The sequence below is a fragment of the Tympanuchus pallidicinctus genome, unplaced genomic scaffold (assembly GCF_026119805.1).
Source record: "Tympanuchus pallidicinctus isolate F22 unplaced genomic scaffold, pur_lepc_1.0 scaffold16, whole genome shotgun sequence".
Lineage (NCBI taxonomy): Eukaryota > Metazoa > Chordata > Aves > Galliformes > Phasianidae > Tympanuchus > Tympanuchus pallidicinctus.
This window is the reverse complement of record NW_026294679.1, coordinates 17,527,870-17,555,549: the sequence shown is the minus strand read 5'-3', so window position 1 is coordinate 17,555,549 and position 27,680 is coordinate 17,527,870. Positions and strand designations below refer to the sequence as shown.

Genomic DNA, 27,680 nt, shown 5'->3' with positions numbered 1-27,680 from the left:
AGCTGAGCTGCCTGGTACCCACTTTTACAGGCATGTCAGGTTCCCTAAAGACTTGTGGGGCAGGACAGAGGGCTTCTGAAATCAGGCAAGAGGACAAGCTCTTTCTTGCATGGCCATAAGGAGTAGTTACAGCAGACTGATGCTCTGTCATTCGGGCAGTCTCGCTGCTCTGCTTTGTGCATTTACTGCAGCAAGAGGAGCCAGAAATCTTCTAGTGGGCTCTGAAAGACTGCAGTAAAAGTGTTTAAGGCAATCAGACCATTAGAAAGTTACTGGAAGTCTTTGTGGATTGCAGAGGTGGGCCAGAATACAAGACATGAAGGTTTTCAAGAAAACAATCTGGCAGCAGTAGCAATGAAAGATTTCTCAATATTTCTCAAGGGTGAAGGCTTGCTTACATATAGACTTAGCATCAGTAATAAGCCTGAAATGACAGTTGGATCTGTGATTTCTCAGCTGAGCTGGGGACCTGTGTTTGAGGTCTGCCTCTTCAATATACTGATGAAATTAGCTGAGGTTATATTGAGCAATTGGGGGCTCATCTTAGGTGGCTTTCTCTTGACTGAAGTCCCTAGCTTCTGTCACGTGGAAACCAAGGCCTTGGGTGGAGTAAAAAAGGGTGGGATAAGTACAACAAACAGTTGGAGGTATCCAGACCAAAGAGCACAGTAGGACTCCTTTATCCACCTGTTTAAGTGTAGATTGTCTTGACCACAAGCACATTCCTTGTGTTCACAAAGAAACAGCTGCAAAAATTAATATAAAAGCAATTGCAAAGCAAAGGAGGAAATTGTGCATTTACATTCTTGCACAAGCTTACAGCTGGTCTTCAGTGGCATCCACAATAATTTCCACAGGTTCATGGAACTTGCACAGGACTTCTAGTAACTGTGGAAGGCTAAAGACAAGATGATACAAAGTTGTAAATCATTTAGAGGCTGATGTTGTGTATATAATCACAGCTTGTTATTTCTGTACAACTTCTGCAGAGCTGAGAGTAAACATTTTTGTTTGGAATGGATTGTGGCTACTCTTAAAGCAAGCAATAGGTTACTTTGTCCAAAAAATACCCTCAAAGCAACACGGACAGCTTTAAGGGAGATAATGAGTATGCTATATACACTCACTTCTAACCCATATGCAACTGTCTTTCATACAGAACAATTACAGAACACATCAACAAATTATGAAGAAATATTCTGAACTATACGTGATTATTAGGATCTGATTTTTCAAGCATTCATACGAAGCATTTATTCACAGTAGTGTTTGTTCATGAGTAGTTTACAGGTTACACTGGACATATACTTAGTCATGATGTGAAATTCAATATACATTTAGATTTAGTTCTCTCTTCTTGATAATTCATGGTAGTGATATACCAAAGCACTAACCTGGGTAAAAATTATGTGATATTTTTTTCTGTGGGTAAAATGTTTTCAGAAGTACTGCTTTCTAGTTACCTTAAATGTGAAATGTTAACAAAAGCTTGAAAGACACAGCACATGATTAATCTCACAAATGTTTACAAAGTGAAAAATAAAGGAGAATACCACGGCCAACTTTCCCAATAGCTAACACAAAGTAAATATGTTTTCAATAATTTTAGAACAGGATGCAAACAAAAGAAACAGATGAATTACAATAAAAAGATAAACTCCTTTATCATGCTAGGAAAAAGAACAACAAAACCCCAACAGTCAAAACCACAGATCACTCATTGTTCTTCATTTTCTCTGGCACTCCTCATTTTTATGCACATGTTGCATTGTATGGTTTAGTATGGGCATACAGTGAGACATGATGGTCCAAACCCTGCAATTAACAGAACCTGGGAGTGTTCTACTACTGAACACTGAAGTCAGGGCTGGAGGATATCTCAGTGTCCTGTGCAGAGTGTAGAAAGGATTATCTATAGCTGGAAATAAATACAAAATGCGTAGTCAACGGACCAACACAGGGGTCTGAAGCTCCCAGGGGTACTTCTTCCTCTGCTTTTGATTCATTACTGGTTAATGCATGATGGAACGCACCATTCACATACCAGACAATTCGTCTTAGGGAATAAAAAATTAGCTGACCTTTCATTTAAAATAATTAATTATAATCTGTGTTTCAGAAACAAGCAGATTATGATTACCCACCATCACCTGTAAGACCTCAGCTCCAGGCACTGAGTGAAAATGGAATGCATTTTTCTTAGTGCAGTAAGTTGTCATGCAAGTGGGAAAACACAGAAACAGAGCGTACAACCTCATTCCAGATGACTAGAAGTCCTAAGGAAGGAAAAAGAAATCCAGAGTGGAGGTACTAACCCCCTAAAAGAACATTGGCTTGGATCCACATTCTTTTGCTGGCTCACCACAGGAGAACCATGTGGCTTTTGATCCCCAAAGTTCACCTTTGCTGGTAAAATCATGACCATTACTCTGGAGTTCCTTTGCTGTGGGGTAGGATTGGGTAATGTGTTAGGAGGGGGGCAATGTGAGCATTAGGATCTACAGTCCTTTGTAGTCAGAATGTACATTCTCAAACTTGTCAGCACTGGCGTGCTTAGGTGAGCTACTAAAGTCAAGCATCAGGTCGATACTAGAATCAGCAATTAAAAAGCTGGTTGCCCCCTTCACTCTTTACTGAAACTTTGAAATACAAAACTAAAAGGAGCAGTGAAATTACAAAATCACACATCCAATATCAGTTGATATATCAACTGGATAAAGCAACAAGGAGGCAAGAAGGCTGTTGGTTTATGTTCCAGCAAAGCCTTTTAACAAGCTTATGCCTGAGAACAAGGAGCGGCTCCACTGGAAACAATGAAATGACCTATGTATCTAAAGTCAAGCTGCAAGCTCTTTGTTTCAAATGCTAAGATCTAATCTGAAGAATGCAGAAGTTTCTGTTACTTAAGCTAAAATCTCCATTCCCACTGTGTACACAATTTATTTTTCTGTATCACTTCTGTACAAATATTTATTTGCATGGTCTATGTATCTTAGATGTAATCAGCAGTGAATGTTGCAAAATCCTTGCTCTCCCATTGATTATCAGCCCACCACAAGGACATCTGTCCTCTAGCTGTGCAGGAGCTCAGGAGATTGTTGATGATGGACAGTAAGAACACAGATTACATTTAAAAAGTAGGGAAAAGCATATTTAGTTTTATGTGAATTCAGAAGCAGCAAAATTATATGCACTTCATTAGATGATTAGCTGAAAGGAGCCAGAAGGGAAATACAGCTGCAGGGTACTTCTAGGGGCATACTGAAGAATTCTAAGTGTTGTGCATGCACATTCATACTAGAAATGTTGCTTCTAAAGATATTCAAGGATTGCTAATGGACTTTTTAATTGATGGTGATGGTGTGCAGTTGCAGTGCATATATCAGTCCTGACAAACAGGAATGGTACAATAAAACTAGTCTAGCAGATCGTAATATGACATTTCCTTCCAAGAACATAACCGAACTCTTGCTTATACTTAGGGTTACTATGGCTTAACAACAATGAATTTGAACTAGCTCATTTAAACCAGTGCAAAAACATTGTTACACATAAAATGAATCTCTCCAGAAATTGAACTGAGTTTACTTAACAACTATTGCCAAAGTACTCCTTGAACCTGGTGCTAGATTTAAGTGACCATAAAGTTTACTAGACTTAAAATGGAAGAAAGGGTCTTATATCAGTTTAACTAGAAGGTTTTTAAATGGACTGGAAGTGAAACCAGGAGAGTAAGGCTTTTCTTTCTCTTTCCAGCTCTGAGTGCACTCGGCAAAAGTCCCAATAACAGTGGGTCACCTTGAGCTGCAAAGCATCGGTGGGCAGTGAAGCAGGACTGGGGGGACAGGACAAAGCTAAATGGCATCACCTTTCATTCTGCCACCCTAAATCAGCCCAGTGGGATCTCACGCACACTTCAATTCAGCTCCTGTTAACTGAATCCCTTCCACCTTGCTTCCCACAGCTGCTAACTGCCTCGTGTCCCCTGCTGAAGATCTGCTCACCCAGCCAGATCACAGTTTGCCCAGGCAAAGACACCTGATATTATGAATGACTGCCACTGGTTCACCACAGACTGAATAAATAGTTGCTTCTCAAAATTACAGTGTCATACTGGGCTGCCTACTGGAAATCCCAGAAAAGTATTTCTAACTACTAGAGAAGCAATACCACTACAGCTGGTCAGGATGAGCTTGTCAGGTATTCCTTTGGGTGTCAGTGCTTCTGTCAAAGTGCTTTCTGAGAAATGGAAAGAGACTGGAGATTTAGCAGCATTCAACTTGGAAATTAATGAAGCTCCAAGTATGAAATCCTTAGCAGTTTTTATACCAGCAAAGCCTTAAAATATTTCCTAATTTTTAGTGGTCTTAGTCAGACCTTCAAGGTAGTTTTGTCTCTCTTCTTCCTATGTGAGAACTAACGTGGTATTACAGAAGAAATAATTCTTCCAAAATAAGTGTATTAAATTCAGCTCAGTGGAGATGTACCCAGATCTAGTCTTCAGGAAGAGGCTATGGAAAGAATTTTCTGAAAGCAAGATCTGCATATCCTGAGACAAGAGGTACAAAGACAACCAGAGGAACACCACCAGCCTACCTACACTAAGCAGCATGTCTGGCAGGGCTCCAGTGTGTTGATCAAAAACCCACTAGCAGAAGAATAAGGTGTTCTGAATAACAAGTGCCTTGAAAGCAAAACCAGTCTTGCTTTGAGCTGTCTATGAAAAACCACAAAAGGACTGGCATAAAAATCCTTGTCAAGCCCATGGTGACCTGGGGTCAACAAATCCTGAATGTGGTAGATGAAGGGAAGAAAATAATGCAGAACTGATGCAAGCCACAGGTTAGTGCACATGGTCTGAAGTTTCTCTATGCTTTTGTGAGTTATTTGTATCCAGTGATCACAGAACCCTTAGAGTTGGAATGGATCTTTGAAGGCCACCAAGTCCAACTTCCCTGCAGCTGTGATCTGTGAGAAAATATGAAATCGTTGTTGGTAAATTTTGCCAGATAATTTTTAATGCGACAAAGAATGACTAAGAGAGGTTGTCTTGATCGTGAAATAAACTGTACTTGGTTAATCCTCCATGCTTTAGTGATTTTATACATTTTATAGAAATAGGAATTTTACAGGAGTTTCAGTGGGCCTGAAAAGAATTTGGGGATGGAAAGACAATATTATGTACCTAAAACATACTAGAAAAATACGTGCTTAAGACAGCAATTGTGACCCTTGGTTGCGTATACGGGAAATACATTATTATCTCTTTTCATAATATCTGTGGTCATTTTGACAGCACTGGCAAACTTTCATGCCTCTTTCTCTAATCAGTTACGAAATGAGATGCTGTCAAATTGGAAAATGTTTAGAAATGGGACACAGGAATGAAAGAATCAGTGCTACCCACCCATAGACTAAAAAAACAGTGTATGCATCTGAAAGAAGTTATATTTGATTTCACAGTCTGTAAGTACAGACAAAGGGAAGATTCAATGATAACAGACTATTACTTGGAATGCAGGAAGCAAAGGATGAAAAAGGAAAGTTACTGAATTTTGTCATTGATGTAGAAAGTTTTTAAACACACTAGAATGACAACAAAAAGAGACAGGTGTGTAGTCTGCAAAATGGAATGTTTATGAGCTTTTCATAAATTAGGTATTTTTTTTACTAAGAGATTATCAAAACTGCAAAGACTTCAGTTTCAGCATTTTCTTTAAGAAGGGCATGGAATTCTGATGTGATGTACTTCTTTGTTCTTGTTGTTATTCCTGCTGAGTTCTTTAGAATAAGTACATCCAAAACTCAATTAATTATTAGTGGTGCTCAGAAATAGGCAATATGAGGAGGAAGTGAGTGAATGATAATTTCTCTTTCCACCACTCCAATGTATTTACAACTCCATGAATTATTTAACCAACTCTTAGAATAAATAAGCCCAAACTGAGCGTATAATACAGACAGATATTATTGGTTTTACTTGTTCAAACTTTCTGAATGTAATCATATACCTTTTTATTATCTGGTGTTAAATTTCCAGTAGGAAATTTAATGGATAATTCAATGCATAATTTCCTATTTCTCGCTAACATTTATAATGAAATATTTCTTTTTTGAAACATAGGCAGGGCCACAGTTTGTTTCCTTCTGAAGAGAGGTTGCAGGAGTATGAGAAAGAGTATTTGATTGGCACTCTGATGTTTCCCACTGCTTGGAAAAGCATTCTGCACTTATAAAAATGGCCACATAACTTATCACAAGTATGCATGATACAGTCTGCAAAGTCCCACAAGAAAAGCAAGTATTTGGTTTGTGAAATAATACTTCTTCTGGATGAAGTTAAAGAGAAATTTTGTGGTGTGGTCCTGCTTTGACCAACATCTGATTGTTAAAAAGTTTAATACCAGAAATCAACAATTTTGGTTATCTTACAGTGCATGCACTAGTATTAAATATGAGTATCCAAAGATCTGGCAAGAGATCTCTAAGTTACTCCTGATTTTCTTCTCCAATCGTGTTCCAGCCCACTGAAAGAAGAAATTGTCAGCACGAATTTTGCCACATCTGCAAATCATTTGGACTAGCCAGTACAGTACTGTCTACAGCTTACATATCAATACTTACATTTTATCAAAAAGCTTTGGTTTTTGTTTAATTTATTTATTAATAAAACTTCCAAGAGAATCTTTGTTCGAGGTTCAGCTCTTTACCCAGGTCAGTGCTCCACAGAACCAAACATTTTCTCATTGCCAGCTGGCAAAATTTCAGCAGTTTGTTCAGAAATTTCAACATAAGTGGATTTGAGCTGAACAAGCTATTTTTCTAGACTTAAATTGCTCAATGTAAAGGCATCTTAAAATATCTGCTTTCAGATTCCACAGAAAGCACTTGCAGAGACCTTCTGGAGATTTGAACCTCTCTGGAAGCTGCACATTACACAATGGTGAGTAAAAGGCTTAGACTATTTTTAAAGCAGGGTACAGATCACTATTTGCTTTGAAACTGAAACAGAGGGATATTTAAAAGAATCACCTAATTATGCATTTTTAGGTGTGGGTATATTCCCCTAAAAACTGCCTGAAGATGTCAAGAAATACACTGTTAAGAAGATTACTATGATTTTTAGTTTTTTTTGCTTTGTAATTATTTGAGGAAAAAACAACAACTGTATGTATATCACTGGGTCTTTGGTCTGTTGTTACCTTTTTCTCCAAATTGTCTGTGAAAATATTCACGATTTCATGGACAGTTAGAACGATGCTTTCTAAATCTATAGGTGTGAAACACAAGATTCACTTTACAAGGAAAAGTATAGTACTGTGTATTCTGTCTGCTTTTCTCTTTTATCAAGACCTGTCCTGTTTCAGCTTTCCAAGGCTTCAAACGTGTTTGCAGAATCTGTATCATCAGTTAGACATTGCTAAATAGGTAGACAAGTCCTAGTTTTCTCTAACTTATGCTTACCTAGTTTCACAAACTACTGACATTAATTACTATCTCTGATGACAATCTACGGTATGAAGTAAATTTTACAGAAGAGGTAGCAGTTTCTGTGACATATGTAGATTTGGAAATGAAGGGAGAAATTATCATCTACTTATTTCTCTGCTTAATTTTCCTTAGAGCTCGATGGTACTCATTGGAATAAACTTAGCTGGTCAACGTGATTTGTCATTTCATTCCACATCAATTCATCCATCCACTTGCAGAAGACTGTTCTGCAAGATGGTTGGTAGCATTCCCTTTGTAAGAGAGAAAATAAGTAAAAAAGATTCCTTGAAGTGCCATGCTTTTGAAAGCCCAGAAAAACAGAAGCTGGATATAGAAATAAAAGTCCTTGTCATTAACGTAACTAAAATAACATCTCTCAATTAAATAAATAATGTCATTTCTACCAGTGCTCTCTTACCCTTTTGATCCTCACTGCTCAGTCTGCTTCCTGCTAGCTGTCTGTTACTTAGCTCATGTATCCTTTGGTCATTCCAGGAAAAGACCAGTTCAGAAGAGATCAAACACCATGCGCTTCCCTTTCTTTCTGTTTGGATTCACTGCTGGGTCCAGAACTTTGTTCTTTAGAAAGAGAAACATGCCTGATTTCATTTGACTTGCATTTCTTTGGATAGCAAGATAAGGACAAATGCTGGAGCAAACAAAGGATAAAACATTCACAGGACCATTCCATAGTCCCTTCATCTTCCTTTCACTACACTGTAAACATCCCTCTGTCCTGTAAGAAAGCAGCACTTCAAGAATTAACATAGCAAGTGTCTTCCAACACAGAGGAGGTTTCCCTTGTCTCATCATGGTTCAGAACTTCCCATTATTTTTTTACTTTTATGATTTAAGTAACTCAAGGTGGGCAGCAGAGCTACCTAAAAGCAAAGACTCACACTGATATTTTTAATCATGCTTTCAAGTAGAAGCAACTTCTGGAGTTCTGAACAGTGACTTGGAAAGACCTTTTCATATTACAAAACTACTGCGTGAGTCTGCAAGTGCTATCAAGAAAATTGAAGTACATTCCCCACTGCTTCTCAGCTTCCAGCCTTTTCTAAACTCTTGCCTAAATTTATCCATCTCAATTAATTCATCAAATAAATCCTGTGCTCCAGTCTCTCTACTCCCATATAAGTGCCTCTATAAAGTTATGCAAGTCTTTCCAAAGAAGTCCCGGATGTCCAGAAGGTCCCAGCTGACATCTCCAAAAAGCTCTTGCAGCTGTTTAGCTGTTGCCACCAATTAGCATGAAGGATGCACGGTTCCCTACCCAGATCTGCGTGTGTGGTTTGACATTGTTCAAATGCTGCTAAGTAGAATATAGACTGATATTCTGCCCTAAGGCACTAATCTATGTCTCTCTTCTCTATCCAGCCACTTATTAGTAGAATTTAATTAGCTATAAGGTTCTCTTCTACTGCCACATTCAGTGAAATTGCTGTGCTCAAAAGCAAAACAATGGGTCTGCTACACAGTCCGATTGACAGGAGAAATAGCTACATCTGAATCAAAGGCAATTAAAAATAGAGATAAGAAGAATCTGACAGGGTTTTGAAGTGTAAACCTCTATGGAAGCTTTTGGTGATTTCTGGAGATTGGACTTTGACAGGGAGTGATGCTGCAGCCAAAATTGTCATGTGATTTTGTCTCTTGTCACAAGGAAAATCAATGCTGTGAAAGATGTACAGTTCCCTTTTAAAACATATTCATGTTCATATATGGTTATTCCTAATTCCTATTTCAGGTTCAGTGACTTAGATTTTTGGAATAATTACAATCAAAGTGGAATTAAATTGATGATCTGTATCTCTTTTACAGAAAATCCTTCTGGCCTTCCTTCTTGCAATGGGCATCATAGTGACACAGAGTGATGCCTTCTGCTTTCATCAATTCTTCAAGCCAGGGGAGGCTGAAAAAGGTAGGACAGAGGTAGTCATCTCACTCAATAGTATTTTGTTGGCTCAGTCCTATGAAAAACTGCTGGGAAGGGCTCAAAATATCAAGGAGGTGGGAGATGTCAGAAAGACCTGGACAGGCAGTTCTAGTACCAAGCTTCCAAAGTTATGGAAAAACAAAATTTTCCCCTGGACTGAATACAGTTGCAGCAATGTTATTGCTATTGGTGGTAGATTGCTAATGCTGTTCCTGCACATGGAGCTTCTGCTGGGGGTGAGAGGATTTCTGAATTCAATCTGGTTGCAGATGGCGGCCTAAGCTGTTTGGTTGCTCACTTTCACCCCAGCTCTGTTACAATGAAATTTTCTCTAAGAATTAAAGAGGAAATAAGTTCATGCTCTCAAAATAATCCAGGCAATAGCTAGGGGAGCAAGATGAATTGCTTTACAATTATCAGGAACAAACATTTTCAGAAAAAATGCAGTCATTTTTAGACTTTTCAGTCTCTAATGTGGAGGCTTAAAGAACATCTTCTATTGCTGTTACACAGGCTGTATGGTGGATGGAGTATTGTACCCCTTTGGAGAGATCCCAAGGACAGAAAATTGCCTCACATGCAGTTGCAGTCAACACGAAATGCATTGCTGCTCCCTGTAAGTCTGCCATCATTGCCCATAAATAGACAACAGGTTTCCATCTTCCAGGAATGAATGGGTTTGTAAAGGCACAAGAGAGCATTTCTTCACCGCCCACAGAGCTGGGGCAAGCCATACATAGCTTCTCACTCCATTCTGTGTTAACCTTGGTTCAATTTCTGCTGACTGGGAGTGGAGACAGACACATCCAGTTGGTGCTTGCCTTTAATGCTGAGAAACTTATGAGCTCCTTTTTCACTGAGGTTAAGTCCTTCCTTCTCAGGGAAAATAGGAGGTAGAAAGGATTTCATACCTCATAGCACTTAAGATGCTCTGAAGGGTTTGTGATGACCTGCACCCCTTTTCAGTGATGCTTTTCTGCTCCGAACACGCAGACTCTAGAGTGACATGGCTCTGCTCTGCTGTCTCTCTGTCTCCAACATCCTCCTTTCCTCATATCCCACTTTCTCCAAGAGCTAAAATGGAGTGATTATGTTCCTCATCTTTGCTGAGGTGACTCCTACTGCCAGGAGACAGAAGCCACACTCTAAGCATACAGAAGGTTGTGAAAAGTTACTGGAAGAGAGATAAAACATGATGAAACCGTGCTTACACCACACTTCAGAGTGCCATGCTAGATAATTTCTAGGCCAGTGTTGACCATACTGATACCTCTATACAGCAGAGTGCAGCAAGATATTTATTGAGGTCCTGGAAGATGTAGCTGTAGTCATTCTAGCTAGGTTGGTCTAAGCCATAGTTCAAGAGATTTCTCATTCAACACTACTTTAAGATATAATTCTCAAACCATTGAATTATTGAATTGCTTTTTGTTCCATGGCTAACATTTGCTTTCTCTTTGTTGATGACAGCTATACTACTCCTGTGAATTACGACAAAGAAACATGTAAAGTCATTTTCAACAAGAAAAACTGTGACTATGATGTGGTACAGAAGCACCCCTCAAAGCAGTGCACTCGATTCACTCGTATAGGCTAACAATGTGCCCTGCTTCAAGCCACTCTGTGCTGTGGGATTCACCTGTTCCTGGAGAAGCTTTGCCCTCATAGAGATGCTCAAAGACATGAGAGATCTTATAACAAAGAGTACTCCAGTGGATCCTTCTTAATCTCCCAATTATTCTAATTCAGTAAACAAGATGCATAATCAGAGACAAAGTCTTATTTCTTTCATTACTTGCATTGATATCACTGAGATTTGTTGAACAATAAATCCAGGTGAAATATTTAGAATTGCTTCATAATGATGGCTATTTGTACATAATAACATTGAAGAACAACACCTTCCCTGAGAGAGGAATGTATTTCCCTCACTACTCCAACATGCCAAATATCTGTGCCCTGACAGAAGCCACTTGCATACTTCGCAGGTTCTGTTCTTGCCAAGAATCAGAGCATCCATTTTAGCTCCCCATATGTCAAAATATGAGAATGATGCACTATTTCGTATGTATTCTGCCACTGCTCATACTTCAGGCACACAGCAGTCCTGGGAGGAGAGGAGGACACTGACCAAATTACCTTCAGCAATCTCTCTTCTCCTCCGTGTCAGATTCTCTGAGACAACCTTCCAGTACCTTCCTGAGAGTGATTGGCACAGCTGGATCCCACCTGTCAGAAATCCAGAATTTCTGGAGTTTGAAAAGAACCCAGTCTCAACATAATTTTAGCTGTACATTCTTGGGGTGCACTCTCATCCCAAGATCAATGTCTTCTGGTCTGTATCACAGCCATTGAAACAACAGGAGTCTCCTCCTATCAAACTCAGTCACCTGCAGAATGCCACATCAACTAGCCTGGGATTTGAAGAGGAGAGTTTCTCACAGAGTGAATGGACTAAGTAACACAGCCAGTGACTGGCTGGGCTTTCACAAGAGAAATGGAAAGAAAAACACGCTGCAGAGTGGGTTGATCCTCCATGTACTTCACTTTCCATGAGGACAACCTTTTCATTTCAGGTTCTGCCCCATCTCCACCTGCCATCTGATGAAATATTAACTCCAGTTCTCTTTCCCCTTTTTCATTTCCTCTCAATATGAGACCCTGTGACCACCTTACCTTCCAGAGTCAGCAAACATTCTCCTGCCTCTTTTTTACTTGAACAGCCAAGCTGTGCCTTGACATCAGCTTCTGTTCTCCTGCTCTGCCAAGTCCAGCCTCCTGCTGCATGCAGAGCTACCTGAGGCCTTGCAAATCCCTTTTTTCCCCCTGCAGACCTAAATTTTGGATTTGGTCCATCACCAGGCAGAGAAGTACAGCCATTGATGGGCTTCTGAACAGAATCTCCCACTCAGTCCTATCTTAAATCAGAACTATTTATTGTGGTACGTTTTTTCTAGCTTTGTTTTGGGTAAATTGCCTATGAACACTCTCAAACTTTCTTATGGTTTTGAGATACCTCTTTTTTATTTTTCTTTTGGAGGGTGAAAGAGGGAGGGAGAACATCCAAGCATTTCACAAGTGCTAGTACTGCATTCTTAGTCTTTTAAAGTCATCTGCACTGTGGGCTGGATATTGATCAACAATTCCACGTTTCCATAAAACTGCTTCCTGTGAAGCTATAGAAAATGTGAGGGGACAGAGAGAGTTGGTTCAGCATTTTTTTCCAGTGCAAATATTTGCATATGCATTTTTTAAATTTTAGATTCATTCACAAATTTAAGCATGTAATTTCTCAAACTTAAGCTTCCCCTCCCAAAAACAGCATGTGGAAATGAATGTTCTCCTGTTGCTGAGAATAAGTTCTCTCCAAAGAGATTTTGATTCTTGCAGAAGAGTTTTGAAGCTTGTCCTGAATGACTTATTCCATTTTCTGCCAGCTCATGTTGCAATTACAAAGAACACAGCCTAAATTGGTACCTGCATGGACCTCCTCACTTAAAAAACAGGTTCTGCCTCTTAGCAGAAGTTATCTTTTGAATGTGCAGATTCCTACTTACAGTAACCCATGGAACTGCTTCTTGAGAAAAATGACTTTTTTTTTTTTAATGCTCATTTCAAATAGAAATATTTTCATTCCTAACAAAAGGGACTTTGATGGCTCTCATGGATTATTTTTTTTAATTCAAATGCTCAAGAACTACATACAACAGCACTGACAACCAGCTTGTTGTGCTTGGGAGCTGTGGCATGCCATAGAATATTTCAGCATTTCACATTTTGCCTTACCATAGTATTTCTTCTGAAATACACAACAATTATTATCTCATGAGGTCATATTTACCATTCTTAATACGAGGAATTCCTTGGCACAAATCTCAGCTTATAAGTGATTTCCAGATGAAACTGACAGAGGCAAGAGCCACAACATCTCACTTTAGGTTTCTCTGGTCTAGCTGCTATCTGTAGCAACAAGAAAATATCTAGAGCAAGAAATGGAAGAAACAGAACTTCATACATTACAGTGAAAAACAGCTGAAAAAAGAAAAGACAGCAGATACTACCAGCCAAGATATCCCATGGATGTGGCTGCCCACCCCAACCCAAACTGAATCCATACAGCAATAACGTCTAATCAACAAGTTTTTATCTTCAATCAGTGACTAGCAGGTTTAGAAACAAGCTGAGACTTTCAGAATAGAGCCAAAATATAGTGTAGGTGAAAGATAAACAGAATTAACTTGGTTTTTTTTTTTTTTTTTTTAAAAAAAAAAAAGCCCAGGGTCTCTGAATTAAGAAACTGAGAGTATAAAACTGAAGATAAGCAGGAATATTTAATTTCATTTTGTGCATACATTGCAGATCTTGTTAAAGGTGCAAGGCTGCCCAAATTTAGATATCACCTGGAGGACCAAAGGAGTACTTTCAAAGCTAGGGCAGCTGGACCAAATCTGCTGTTGACACTTGCACTTCCCACTAAACTAGAGGCAGAGGTTTGGATCTGTCCTTGGAATCACTGTATTTTGTCATTTCTGGAGTAAGCTTTTCTCTGATTCTCTGGTTCACTGAAGATTTCTGAGATCTTTTTGCTACCACTTGACTTCAGTTGAAAATAAGGAGAGTAGGAAATGTTGCATTTCCCATAAAACAGAGCTTTCTTTTTGGCTGGCTCTGTCACTCCTCACCATTCTGTTCTTCTGCCCCTTCTTGGGGCTCTAGTACCTGTGGCTATCTTCCCAGAGCTGCTGCATTGCAGACAGAGCCATCCTCCTTCCAACACAGCTTGGCCTTCACAGTTGGTCCTTTAGATCATCTTGTTTTTATATCCCTTGCCTAACACTGACTTTCCTTTTGGTATCATGACAAAATAGGATTTTCTGGGCCAGTAGAGGAATTCCCATACATTTTAAGAATCGTGCCTTAGCAAGAGAGATTTTTTTCTTTGCCGCAGTACTAAACAGGAAAAAAAAAAATACATGAAAGTTTTCACTCCCCCTGCAACTGCATTGAATTCAATCTGAAATTTTACTCAGGGACTCTGTTACACACAGAAGGAGGGAGAAATGTCTGGATTAGGAAAGAAATTATGTTGACTCCAGCTGGGGCCTCCCAGACTGAACTGAGACCTCAGCTCAAACTTCTGCTCTTCCAGATATCACCTTGACAAACTAACCACTATCAGTGCTCTGTCTTCAAAACTTACAGTTCCTGGATAATTCCTAGAGCAGAACAGATCTGGGGGACACAGGTTTTGAGGTTTGAGGGTGCATGAGCCTCATAGTTAACAAGAATGTTCCCATAAATGTAAAACTTTTTTCTACCACATTCAAAACATGTTAGTGTGTCAAAAGCATGCCGTACCCTTTATTACTGTTATTTAAGCTTCTCCTTAAACAATAGCCCTGTCTCAAGTGCAAATGTGGCAGACATCATTCAACAATTGTAAAACCAATATATATTACACCTAGCATTGTCAGTTTAAGGTCACTGGGAATATATTTGCAAGAGGGTGTTTACCCATGATCTGTGTGCTGATATGCTCACACTTCCTCTTGCTTTCTCACCTATTTAGTGTTGTTCATAGAGTAATCCTTTTCATAGGTAATAGCTTGTTTTTTTTGTTTCTTCTCTTTAAGAATTTTACTCCAAAATCACTCTGTATTTCTCTGTTGACTGTCTGGCACTGAAAAATACCAATGTTTTTGCATTCCCCCTGTCATCTGTGCTCAGTGATACGTATCCAGAAACTTCCAGGTAAAGAATGACTAAATAAAATGTTGAGGTAAAACTTCAAGGAAGTTTTGAAGACTTTTTACCTCCTTCGGAGGAAGCAGGATACATTGGAGGTGTTCAGCGATTATGAAAAGAGCTTCTTCACTGTCCCCAGACATTGCAGCTAGTCTCTACTGCATTCAGAAAGCAGCTGACAAGAAGCTCTCTCCATACCAGGCATAGCATGCACCTAGAAAAAACAGGGAAGGCCTCGCAATGGGGCAGCTGAGAGGTCAGTGTTTGTCTGACAGGTTGAAAGAAAATGCTCATGGGTTAGCTGAATTTTTGCCTTCTGAAGTTAAAGCAATAAGCACTTTCTCCGTGACTCAACACAAAATTAGCAATTTGTACTGAGTTTTGACAGGAGCAGATTCCACAAGTCACATTCTAGCGCACCTGCATCACAGATCATGGTGCACCTAGTGGTGAGTTCACATACAAAACCTGTTGCAGGGTATCTGTTAGGCAAAACATTGCATGGAAGATCCGTGTAAGAAGAAAAAAACCCATATAGCTTAGTAATAGCAACAGAATCGAGACAACATGATTTGATTGCCTCCCTCCACCCCACACCCCCCCAGATTCTAATGGAATATTTGTTTCGTTTCTTTGAGGACACACAAGGGCCAATACCTTGAACAAGACTCAGTGGCACTTCCCACAGTGTCCTCAGCCAATGTGAAATAGCTACTTCCTCACAATATAAAGGTTACAAAATACAGACAAGCAAAAATTTTACTTGTCTTCAGCCTCTCCACAGACTTAAGTCAGTTAGGTCAGGCAGCATAAAAACAGGATAATAGAAGGGAAAGTGTGAGCTCTATTTTTACTGCAATCAACACAAAGCAAGTCCTTGGCTGAGGACGAGGGCATACAAGTTTGGTAACCTACTGAACCTTTTCTTTCCTTTAATAGATAAATGCACATGCTTCACAATACTTCCTCTGAAAACTGATGGTATCCTAAACCATCACGAGACTTGAACTGGATTCATATGTGTTTGTGAGACGTCCTATAAGGATACTTGCTTTTTGCTGCTATCATTAAAGGCATTTTCAGTGCCTGCACTCATGTACTAAAATATTTGATTCAGTTATTAGTGTTTAGGGCTCAAGGGTGTGAGCCACATGGCAGTGGTGTTAGTCATCTCCTGTTTCATGGCAGTGCATATATTGACACTGCCAAATCCAACTTTTCAGTGATAAGCTGGTTCTGGGCAGTTTTCTCAAATTTATGAGTACTTGCAAACTCTTAAAGCTCATTTCACCCATCCTGAAGAAAGGTTTGGAAACTGAAGAAAAAAAAAAAGACATAGGGAAGTTACAAAGAAAAAAAAAAGCTATCTATTCATTATGTGGTAGTTATTTATCCAGCCTACCAAGCTGGAAGCCAGCTCTCCTTACAAGTCACAGTCACACCACAACACACATTTCAATAATGCTGGCTTTCTGAAATGGAGATCCTGAGCCAGCTCTCAACTCTGGAGTGTGGGAGTAGTCACCTCAGCTTGGAGTTCAGCCTCAACTCTCAAGTCCGTGCAATGAGGCAAAATAATTAAGCAATCAGACTGGTGAAATTACTGCAAATTGTGTGGTCCTGGTAAGAAGAAGTCTTGCCCCTTACTAACAAGGATGGCTAGTTCTCAATATCTGAACCAACTAGATCACAGCTAAGCAAAAGGAATTTGTACTTGTCTCCTTTACTATCAAATTACTACCCTAAGCATTTGGAAAGAGTGCCTGTTCTGACAAGGCATTGGTACTTGGGTCTTGTACAAAATGAAAATCCGACTGGAAAAGAAAATAGCTATTTACTACCCTTTTCTAAGGGCCTTCAACTCTCCAAAGGCCAGCAACTCCCCAGAGAAACCTGGCTTTCTACTTAACCCTTCCAACCACCATTCCTTTTTCACAAGAATCTTACTTTTTCTTTAGCTAATGAACAAGGAAGTTGAAAGATTGCTCAAAGGTTGTCTCTTAAAAATCCAGATGGTTCAAACTAAGCGTACAAATTTTAGTGTGGGCAACAACCACAACCACATGCTCACTGATGGTCTTCTCATCATGCCAAGTATCTCTTCTGGTCTTGAAATTCTTTCTGAAGTACCTCCCATAATTCTCTTCTGGATAATGAGTTAAACAAAGCCACACCTACTCAGAATCAAAAAACTTTCCTCATTCTAATAATATCTACTGCATGAGGTCATTTTGCAGAAATCTCATTGGAGTTATTCAAGTGTGTTCAGTTTACTCAAGGACTGATATCGGAAGCTTCCTTTCTATATAAGACCTTGGACAAGATGAGCTTTCTACAGACTATCTCCTTACTGGAAGCCTCATAGTTCTGCAAGAATGGTGAGTCCTTACATCTTATAATGTAAAGGATAATTATAAGTTGCTACAGATTTTCAGAGAGATGTTGTTGGGTTTACTTGAGCACTCAAAGATCTAAGTAACTCAAAACTGAGTTTTGAAAACAAAAGTCAGACATACAAGGACAGGCAGGTAGGAACCTTGTGTAAAAGATTTCAGCATTTACAATGCAGGAGATGTCCAATAGGACTCCAGATGAAGGCATGAGATGTTCGAATGTAATCAATTTTCTGGCAGAAAGTATCTCTGGCCATCACTTTTATGAAGAGTCAGGATCATATTTGAATGTTTACTTGAACTCCAAAATGTTATCTTGATTTTTAGTCATTTTTCAGATCAAGTATAGCCACATTCTCCCCACACAAAAGAATGCATCTCAGTAAGAATTAAAGTTCTGTTTTCTTCTTTCAAGAAATCAGAATATTTCAGTGAGATATGCGTAAATTCTTGATCTAGCACTTACAGGTTAGGTATGACTGTTCCCAGCTCTGTAGTATCCCTAAAGGCCTCGCAGGCAGAGTCATCCAACTAACTCCATTCTAGCATGGTTCTGTAAATATCTAACAAAATCCTGCTTTCTGGGTCCAGATCAAGTAGCTGCTTTAAGTGACATCTACAACATCATTTTTCGACTGAATTTACTTTATCATTGTTTCCTGTATTAAGACTATCTGCTCCATTCCATGGCACAGTTCAGTCTATGGAGAAAGCTGAGAAATGAGAACAGGTTCTGAACATGAGTGATGTATTAGTATTGTGTACCAGACTTGTCTAGGATGATCAGATGCTCATGATGCTTATGTTTGTGAGACTGTCAATGCCATAGGATGAATTATCACAAAATACAAATTACTTTATGTATTTCCTGCCTTCCAATAAAATTCCTTGTTTGCAGCGCTCAGGTTTATCTTATCCTTGTCCCTTCAGGAATGTCTGTCAATTCATGTTTAACTTTTCCTCTGCAAAATTAAATGCTTGTTTATCCTTCCCTCCATATCTAAGGTATAACTTATTTTTAAAGAAGTCACCAGTTCTACTTTATCCAAAACACATAAATGCACATATACACACATAAAACGCAGGAAGAAAGAGTGACCGTTAAGAACCACATCATGGTTAAGAACCATGACAGAGAATAACAAGAGAAAGGAGTAAGGAGAGGGAAGGAGTAGAACACATTCTCTACAGTTTACTTCCATAGACAGTAACTGAGTCTACCAATCCTGGATCAGGCAACACTTGATTTCAACAGTTGGGAAAGACAGACTTTTTTTTAAAAACCCAGTCTCAAATGATGCTCTCCCTCTGTCTTCTAAATGGTTTGATATTCCTGGTGATGTGTTAAAGTGTCTTAAACACAAATGACAACTGGATTTTCTTTCAAAACCACAATGTATTTTCCTGCTTCTTGTAGCAATATTTACCATCAGTAATTTTCAGTATATGCTTCAGTATTTGCAATAATTCTGCTTTCCTCTTCAGAAAACCTTCTTGGCCTGCCTTCTTGTTCTTTCTGTTAGCGTGACAGCATCCAATGCTTCCTGCTACTTTCTGCCATTGAATCCAGTGAAGCGTGGAGATGAGATTATAGGTAAGAAGCCAGCTGTCCACATCTTGTCATACTGCCCCACAAGCACTGCCTGATTGGATTTATCTAGTTGGTGCAATCTATCATAATTTAAAAATAAGTGGAAACAGTGCAGAGAAACTCCTGGGAGGAGAGTGGTGTATGGAAAGAAATGAATTTACAATATGTTATAAAAGAAATTTTCAAAGAAATGTGGTGCAGGCCAAATTACAAACAGATTTTGTCCAGAGAAGTAGCAAAGGTTTATTTTATACACCTGCATATGATGTATTTTTTCTTGTTTTTAGTTTGAAAAATAGGAAAATAAGTGATCAAAAGTGGCATGCAACAAGAGCTGATTTGTATCAGCATGCTAAATAAACCAAGAGACCCTAGATAAACCTTTTTTTACCTCCTCTTGGAAAAGCTATTGGTACTAGAAGAAAAAAAGAGCTCACAATGACAAAGAAAGAGAATACATTTGAAGACACTGGCATAGCCTAGAGCTCCCAAATCCTCTCCTCACTCAAGTGCAGTCCTTAAAGTTTTGCTTTCCAAATCACCTCAAAATTTATTTCGTGAATGTTAGACAGGAACTTCATATCCACTACATGCTTTCTTCCTGCAGCTGAGGATCAGGAAGAATTTTCCAGGGAGACTTAAACATGCTCTAAACGATGAGTTAAGAATAGTTAGTGATAATGGTGGGGTGTAGCCAAAGCCCTTGCGTACTTCTGATCAGGTCTGTGCCTGGTTTTCTTCCTGCTTGGGGCACGTAGTTCCAAGATGAGCTATTCTAGGAAACTTGATGCTGCTGAGTACAGTGGAAAACAGCAGAGTTGAGGATACTCTTTTTCCTTGATTTAATACAATAGTAGTCCAGCTCCGTTATTGGAGAATTCAACAGAGCTCCTATAGAAAGTGTGCAGGCGATAGCATTGTTAGTGCAGTAAGTCTGACTGCTGCCTGCATGCTACATTTTCAGGTAGCTATGACAAGAAGGGACAGCCACATGAATTCAATTCTCATTGGAAGACTGAAGACTGCTTAGAGTGCTCCTGTTCAAAGTTTGGGATCAGCTGCTGCACCACGTAAGTTCAGAGCAGTGGGGTTCACTCCACTGGCACAATGTGGCACAAAGCATTTACCTCACACACGTGTCCCTGAGAAACCAAGAGGACCCTCCTCTCATTCACTCCCTTCATATCACAAAAATGAGCATTAACCCAACATCAACACTGAACACACAAGAAGTTCCTCCGAAAAATAGAGCTCAGGTTTAAAAAAAAAAAAAAAAAAAAAAAAAAAAAAAAATTTGAAATAACAAAAGGCAAAAAAGGGAATGGTTGTGAACGGGCTAAAATTTCAGATAAGATACTTATTCAAGAGAGAACATTTGGTTACTTAGAGTCTTTTACCAGTGCTAATTAAGACCTTTCCAAGCACAAATTGCTTCTTTTGTCTCTGATGGGCAGTCAGCCACACATTGGCCTGCCTATAGTATTCATGTGACTGCATGCTGTGGCAAAACAGAAAAGCAATGATATTGGAGTAGCAAGTAAACATGACAAGCATCCTGTGGATATAAATCAAATCAGTAAACTATAACTCCACCTTCCTCTTATTTAAGCAGCAGGGTGAGCAGCCTTTTGCTGTCAGCTTCATATAAGCTCCCTTTTCTATCATTAAATAACATCTCAACATCACCTCTCCAAACTACAAGTGTAGATGCCAGATGGAAGCCACTTCCTTCTTGCCCTAATCATCTGCTCTTCTTTTCCCAATGACAGCTATGCAAGACCAGTTAATTTTGACGAAGAGAAATGCGTAAGCATATTCAACAATACTGCCTGTGTTTATGAAGTAGTGGAGAAAGCCGATCACTCAAAAACATGCGAAGTACACGAATGGGTGGGCTAACCAAGGAGAGGCATGGATTTGGGGGAGATACCATCTCTTCATTTCAAGGGTTCTCTCTCACAAATTAAAAAAAAAAAAAAAAAAGCTGAAGAATGCAACCATAGAGTAAAGTCTACTCAGAAGATTCATAAGTGATAAAGCAGAACCGAAGCACGTAAGATTCCCTGTTTCTCTGCCGTCTGCCTCTCTGTGCAGCAAGAGCTAACTTATTACTTCCTAGATATCCAGAATTAAAGCTGACCTTAAGGATCAGCAGCAGCTGATTATTTTGATTTTTCTTCCATTACACTTCAGTGCCAAGGAGTACATTCTTTTACCCACACACAGCTATATTTTAAAGCTAAAAATAAAGCTAGATGAAGCATCAAAAATTTGTGAGTTTTTTTTTTTTTTTTGTGTATGTGTGTGTGTGTGGGGGGGAGATGATCTAAAGAACAAACAATCCAAAAAACAAGGGAAAGCAATGAAAAGCAGTTTAAAAAAAAAAAAAAAAACAAAACAAAACAAAAAAAAAAACAACAACCAAACATTGCCTTTCCTAAGACTATTTCTTTCATGATAACCATTTATACTGCTTGGCTCCCTAGAGCCTGCCCAACCTATGGACTGCAAGAAGCACCAGCTACCCCACTTACCCACAGCACAACAGTCCCAGTTCTCAACCACAGACCTGATTAACCCTAAAAGAATTCAAGTTTCTAAATAGGCCAGTGCTGTGAGTTATGTTCAGGAAAAATGCAAGCCAGAAAATGAGAAGAATTCACATGTAACAGTAACCAAAGAACAATGCACTCCAATTACATTTCTGAAGGCTATGCTATATTTTCTCAGTAATTGCAAAGACTTCCTGGGTCACTATGCCTGTTTCTGAAGCCTTGAATCATCAAATTCTTTAACAGCCAGCACCTTTTTGATCAATGCTGCAGCCTGAATTCAATCAACTTAGAATTGTGGCCTTCTTTTAATGGAAGCTAAACTTTGTGTTTATGGCTTCTGTGGAGAAGAGATCAAGTTCTGTGCAATCTTCCCAAGAAGGAGACCATTTTCTCCCTTCCTGCTGGTTTTCTCTCAAGCTCAGTTAGTTACTTTCCTTCATTACTAGAAACATTTTTCCACTTCCAGTTTTTCTGAATGCACTTACATTCTGCTACAGACCATGATCTGATCCCTGAAACAGAATGAAATCCACCTAAATCCATTCAGCCCTGAGCTCCCCACCATGCTCTGAATCTTGCTGGCTGTGGCTGTCAGACAGAGCTGGAGCAGATGAGACATCCCCTTATGTAACCTTGTACAGTTGCCCAGAGGCTGAGTGCATTGCAGCTCCTGAGTCATTTCAAGCTCAAAAGACATGAGAGGGAGTTTAAAAAACAAACCATTACCCTCTCCTGAACTTGCAGGCACCATCAGCTTATAGAAAGGGCATATTCACAGAGCATAGCAAGTCTTAAGAAAGCTATGCACCCAAACTGTAGAAAAATTAGTCTTATTGTCATACTCATGCAGTCCCAACCAATTTAACCACATCCCAAATGCACCCAGATGCCTTCCTCCATCATTTGCCGATTGTTGATATAGTATGAGGATCTACACTACTTGTCATGGGGGGGGGGGGGGCGGTTAGGAAAAAGATATTTGTTTTAAGCCTAAACCAAAAAGTCTCCAGAGAGCTGCTCTCTTCTTGTCTGCTCCAAGTCCCAGCATGGAAGCAGATGATGTGATGACGTTACCTATCGCATCTCATTTCAGACACCAGAAGCACAGCAGGGACTTGGCTGTCTTCTCTAGGAGGAGCCAAGCTGTGGGAGAATGACAAAACCCTCCAAACTGAGAAAGCAGAGGCACAGAGAAGAGCTCTGCTCTTAGTCATTTATCCAAGTGTTTTGTCATGACATTTCTCCTCTTAAATGTACACAGCTACTGTCCCCTACAAAGAACACGTCCCCAGCTCAGGCCCTTGTGCTTCAGATGATAGTTCCACTAGCTGCACATAGCAGAGAGGAAACATTCATGTAAGAGTTTCCTGTAATCCTTACATTAACAAGAGGCTGCAGAACATTGGGAGCCTGGCACAGCCCCAGGAATAGACTGTGTGCACTCTTCCACCTCTTTCCCTCCACACACCTAATGAAGCACTCCCACTAGCTCTGTTAGAAATGAGGTAGAATTTTAGGGGGGCCCTGATCCATTGAATTGTAGTAATTCTTTTCAAGACAAGACTTTTAAATATCAGTAAGATGTTCTTGCCCTAAAATGAAATGTAATGTTTATCTTACCAAATAGCACATTTTAAACCCAGCACCAGAACACATATGCCATAATCTAAAAGTTTTCCTATTAAAGAGCATATGTGAAAAATCTAGAACAAGGAATGCACATATTTTATTTAGGTTATACTTAGTGGAGAAGCTAGGTAGTTACAGATCACTTTCTGCTTTGTTCTATTTTTTAAATGCAGACACATTCAATTTATTATAGTTCAGCTTTTTCACTTTGCTCTTCATTAATGCATCTATTAGTATGCAGGAATATTTGTCTTGGCACCTGTTGAATGCTTCCAAACTTCTGTTCAAATCTATTGCATACTTATTTCTCAGAACCATGCTGTGGTTTATTAAGGGCAAAATGATTGGCTTTATAGTAGCAATTTATATGAAACTTAAGAACACACAAGTTATATGATCAATCTAAAACACTCAGTAAGACGTATCCCCACCCCGAAATTCTACTCTGACATTGATTTTCTTTCAGCATATAACTCTCTGTAAGACTGAGTCCTAACAGAAACATTTACAAGAGTAACACTTAGAATTTCAGTATCTGTTTTGACTGTGTGTTCAGTAACAGGGAACTCTTCCACAATCTTGAGCAGGAAAGGGTTTGAAAGCTAGGATAATCAAAATCATATCAGAAAGAGAGCAGAAAACTAATGCTGGTGCTCACCAGCAGCCAGAAATTGCAGGGAAGTTCTAACTGACTTCCCAGCAAGTGTTACAAGAAGTATCAAGAACTTAATACAGCAGATTGCTCTATCCCTCTTTCTCTGCTATGACATCACTAGGTGGCATCCTAGTTCTACAACAGTGCTCCTGTGCGTGAAGGAAAGGCTGGTCAAGCAAAATCTACAGAGAGTATGGAAACCTAAAGCCTGGTTCTTCTGTCTGGCAGATCTGAGCTTAATTTTCATTTGTTCTAGAGGGGTTTAAGAATGCAAGCAGCTTTTTAGAAGTATCTTTAATCTATTAGTACAGAGAGAAGCTTCTGAAGAGGTCATCAACAGGACTGAGTTGGACTTGAACCCATCTTTGGACTTGGCCTGCCTATTGTTATCCCTTATACACAAGAAAGAAAGCTCAATGATAATTCTACTCCAAAGAGTAGAATACTCTTTATTCAGAAATTACATCTGTTAGATCTCTAATTTTTAACAGAGAAGAAACACACACACAAAAAAAAAAAAAAAAAAAAAAAAAAAAAAAAAAAAACACCACAAAAAACCAAAACCATACAAAGACAAGAGTTTGTGATAAGACTGCTCTCATTCTTTAAAGACTGTGGTGGCAAACCTCCTTATATAGTAAAAATACAGGTTTTGATGAGAAGCATACCTATTTCTGACTACATTGCTCCCTTTTTTCCCCCCACTGTAATTTTCTTGCCTTCTAGAGTAGAAAAAAGAAGATTCCAGAAAGTAATTTTTGCCCTGTTGACAGATTTTTCGACAGTTCACGCTATGAACCACAGTCTGTGCCAGATTTAGAAGTTTCTTGTGCATTGTGTTAGTGCAGCATTCCTTAATTTGGAAGGTAACAGGCTCTGTTTGCTAAGTCCTCTGCTCAGGTCCTAAGGTTGTAGTAGATCACAACACTTAGCTACAATCAGGACAAAGTTCAGCCTGTAGCCCTGCACCCTGAGATTTCCAGCCAAACTCCTCAGAAGCATTAATTTCAGGAAACAGAGATACAACTGCTTGTCTACCAAGTAATCCTGGGCAATTCTTTCTCCAGAACTAGCAGCTCAGAGCTGATAAGACCATGGGCATTGGCTGGAAGGAGCAAGTGGCAGAACATCCATCCCATTTACAGTTCAGAATGCATTCATGCCATCAGCTGCTGCCACCATTCTCCCCAGCACTAGTTTTTGAGAGTTGCCAGTTAGGAAACAATTCTGTGGACTATCTGGGAACTACAGCATACTGACATACTGCAATTTGACTGCATTATTTTATTAATTAGACATATTTGCAAAGCCATGGATAGAAGTAGGATCCATAGACATGACCAGCATACCACCAGCAAGAGGAATAAAAAGAGTTTTAAATCGGGGTAGATTACTGGAGCTGCTACTGGAGTCCTGAGACTCTGTGACATCAGGTAGCTCTGGGAAGCTTGAGAAGGGCTAAATGTAAAATGGCTCAAAGGAGCCACTACTAAAGCAGAGATGCACTGGGTACAGTACAGCCAACAGCATAAGATGAAACTGCTCTGGACTCAGATTCAAGGTTTGTGAAGGGTCAATTCCTGAGGGCAATTGGAACCTTGGAAAAGGGAAGAGTTTAAGTCTACGTCCACAAAGGTATGTAGGTCTCAAGCCTACTAGTGGTGGAAGAAACAAAGTAAATTTTTCCTCTCTTCAGGGAAGTGGTTACGCTGCAGAAGAGTTTAAAGAGTCAGGCTTTCTGCAGGAGCAGCAGTAAGAAGACTCAATTTTTGCTTCAAAGAACATTTCTGCTTAAAGAAAAAAAAAAAGAACAGACATCCAGCAGACCGTGTCTAACCACAGGCTCCTGAAGTCAGGTTAGGTTTTCAACACAGGCAAGTTTCACTTGAGTTACAGAAATGGAGACCTGGCCTGCAGTCAGAGCTCCGGTGACCCAGGGGTGACATCAAAGCACCCTTCTGCTCTGAGGTGTGGAGAGCGGTCCAGCCTGGCTCCAGGCATCTCTAAGTTACTCAGAATCCTCCTAATTGGCAAAAGCATCTTCAGGCAGAACTGCCTCCCTGGTTTGGCAGTCACTGCGCTTGTCAAACCACTGCATTATTTAACCAGTTTAGGTTGGCAGCTTCACTGACAAACAGTAAGATAAACAGGGAAAGGCAGGGCTGGATGTTCTCATTGCTTCACAGACCTCAAGCTAAGGACACCCATATATTAACTGCTGCCATATCCCACAGCTAGTGAAAGACTTACAGGCTGTCTGGAGCCATGCTGTGAGCTCCACTGGCACCACAGGTCAAGGAATAAGGTACACAGGCAAGCAGCGAGTTGAGACAGAAAGGCAGTACTCCATGTTTCAGCCTCCTCACCTCTTACAGCCATCACTGGGCAAGATTGACTTATCCTTCTCTGAAGAGAAGGGACCAAATGACACATCCTACAGGGAAGTGTTCATTCACACCCACACCACAGAGAACTCCCTTCTCCTTCACCATCTATTTGACCTGGAAAGCCTTACTGACTCCAGAGAAGACTCCTCAGCAGATCAACAAGCATGGGCAAAGAGACTGTCTTAGTCTCTGCTCTCTTATAGATCCCAAAAATAACTCAAAATCACAAACTTTCAAAAGCACTTCATTCCTTCATTCTCAAGTTTGTAATCTAAGTGACCTTACAGTGCCTATTTTTTTGTCATTAAAAAAAAAAAAAAAAAAAGAAATCACACAGAGCACACTTTAGCACACACCTGAGGTTAAGGATCAGCACCACCAGGCAGCAATGGCTTCAACCATAGTGAGCTTGGCTACCTGAGAAACAGCAGTGGTTTGGAAAAACTCATTAATATAGTTATTTTTTTTTATTATTTTTATGAAAGAAAAATTACAATAAACTTATTGTTTTAGGAGAATTTAGAATGCACCTTGCTCTTCAAGGATGCACCTTGCCCTTCAAAGATGTTAACATTTCTTTGAAGCTATACTTTTATTACAGGTACTGCATACTTCAATTGTCACTCATCAAGGAATATGCCAAGATTAGGAGTGACAGCAAGGTCAGGCCAGAAATGTGAAGGCTATCACACATTCAAAGATTTAATAGCATAAGAGAAATAGAATTTTCACCTTATTTCCTCTTAATGCTAATGCAGTCAACTTGAAGAAATCATTCCCTTCAGACAGGAGTTCATTCAGTCAAGGATTACCACAAAGTATTTCCATATGGTACTTCATCAGATACAATTGTTTCCTAAAGCAGAACCACACACAGAACGCGATCTACCGAAAGTCACAATATTAACACAGAACTACAAGATTAAAAGCAAACTGCAATGAAAGCTCTCAAGCTTCTCTCCAAGAACGAGAGCAAAAAACAAAACCAAACTAAAAACACTTACACAGATCAGCTCCTCCACCGTCACCCCCCTTGCTCTGGACCCCTCCAGAGACAGCACTTGCTCTGCCACTGCGCCTCTTATCCAAGAACCCCCTCCAGAGCAGCTTGGCTTCCTCCAACTATTTGTCAATCAGTAGAAGCTAATGAGTAATCAAGGTGTTTAATCAAGCACAGGCTTGCTGAAAGAGCCCCATCAGCAGAATTAATGCAACTCATTATTCTGGGAATCCTCTGGCAACTTTCAGAGCTTGTCATGCCTGCACCTCAGATCAGCAAAGCAGCAGATTTCTCC

General features: G+C 39.6%; 2 protein-coding genes across 2 annotated transcripts in view; one reads left to right on the top strand and one right to left on the bottom strand.

The window, feature by feature from the left end:
* The window catches only part of LOC128078197 (WASH complex subunit 2-like), a 40,196-nt gene extending 32,152 nt beyond the window's left edge, over nt 1–8,044 (bottom strand). The window contains exons 1-2 of the mRNA XM_052678190.1: nt 7,910–8,044; nt 803–898 (exon numbers count right to left, since the gene is read on the bottom strand). The gene's annotated coding sequence lies outside the window, so the exon portion shown is untranslated. The remainder of the gene's footprint in view (nt 1–802; nt 899–7,909) is intronic.
* On the top strand, nt 6,803–11,281 carry MSMB (microseminoprotein beta). The gene is made up of 4 exons (XM_052678196.1): nt 6,803–6,943; nt 9,316–9,415; nt 9,944–10,046; nt 10,901–11,281. Exons 1-4 carry the CDS (start codon nt 6,941–6,943, stop codon nt 11,025–11,027), a joined length of 333 nt encoding a protein of 110 aa, XP_052534156.1. The 5' UTR covers nt 6,803–6,940; the 3' UTR covers nt 11,028–11,281.
* Nucleotides 11,282–27,680: the final 16,399 nt, after the last annotated feature.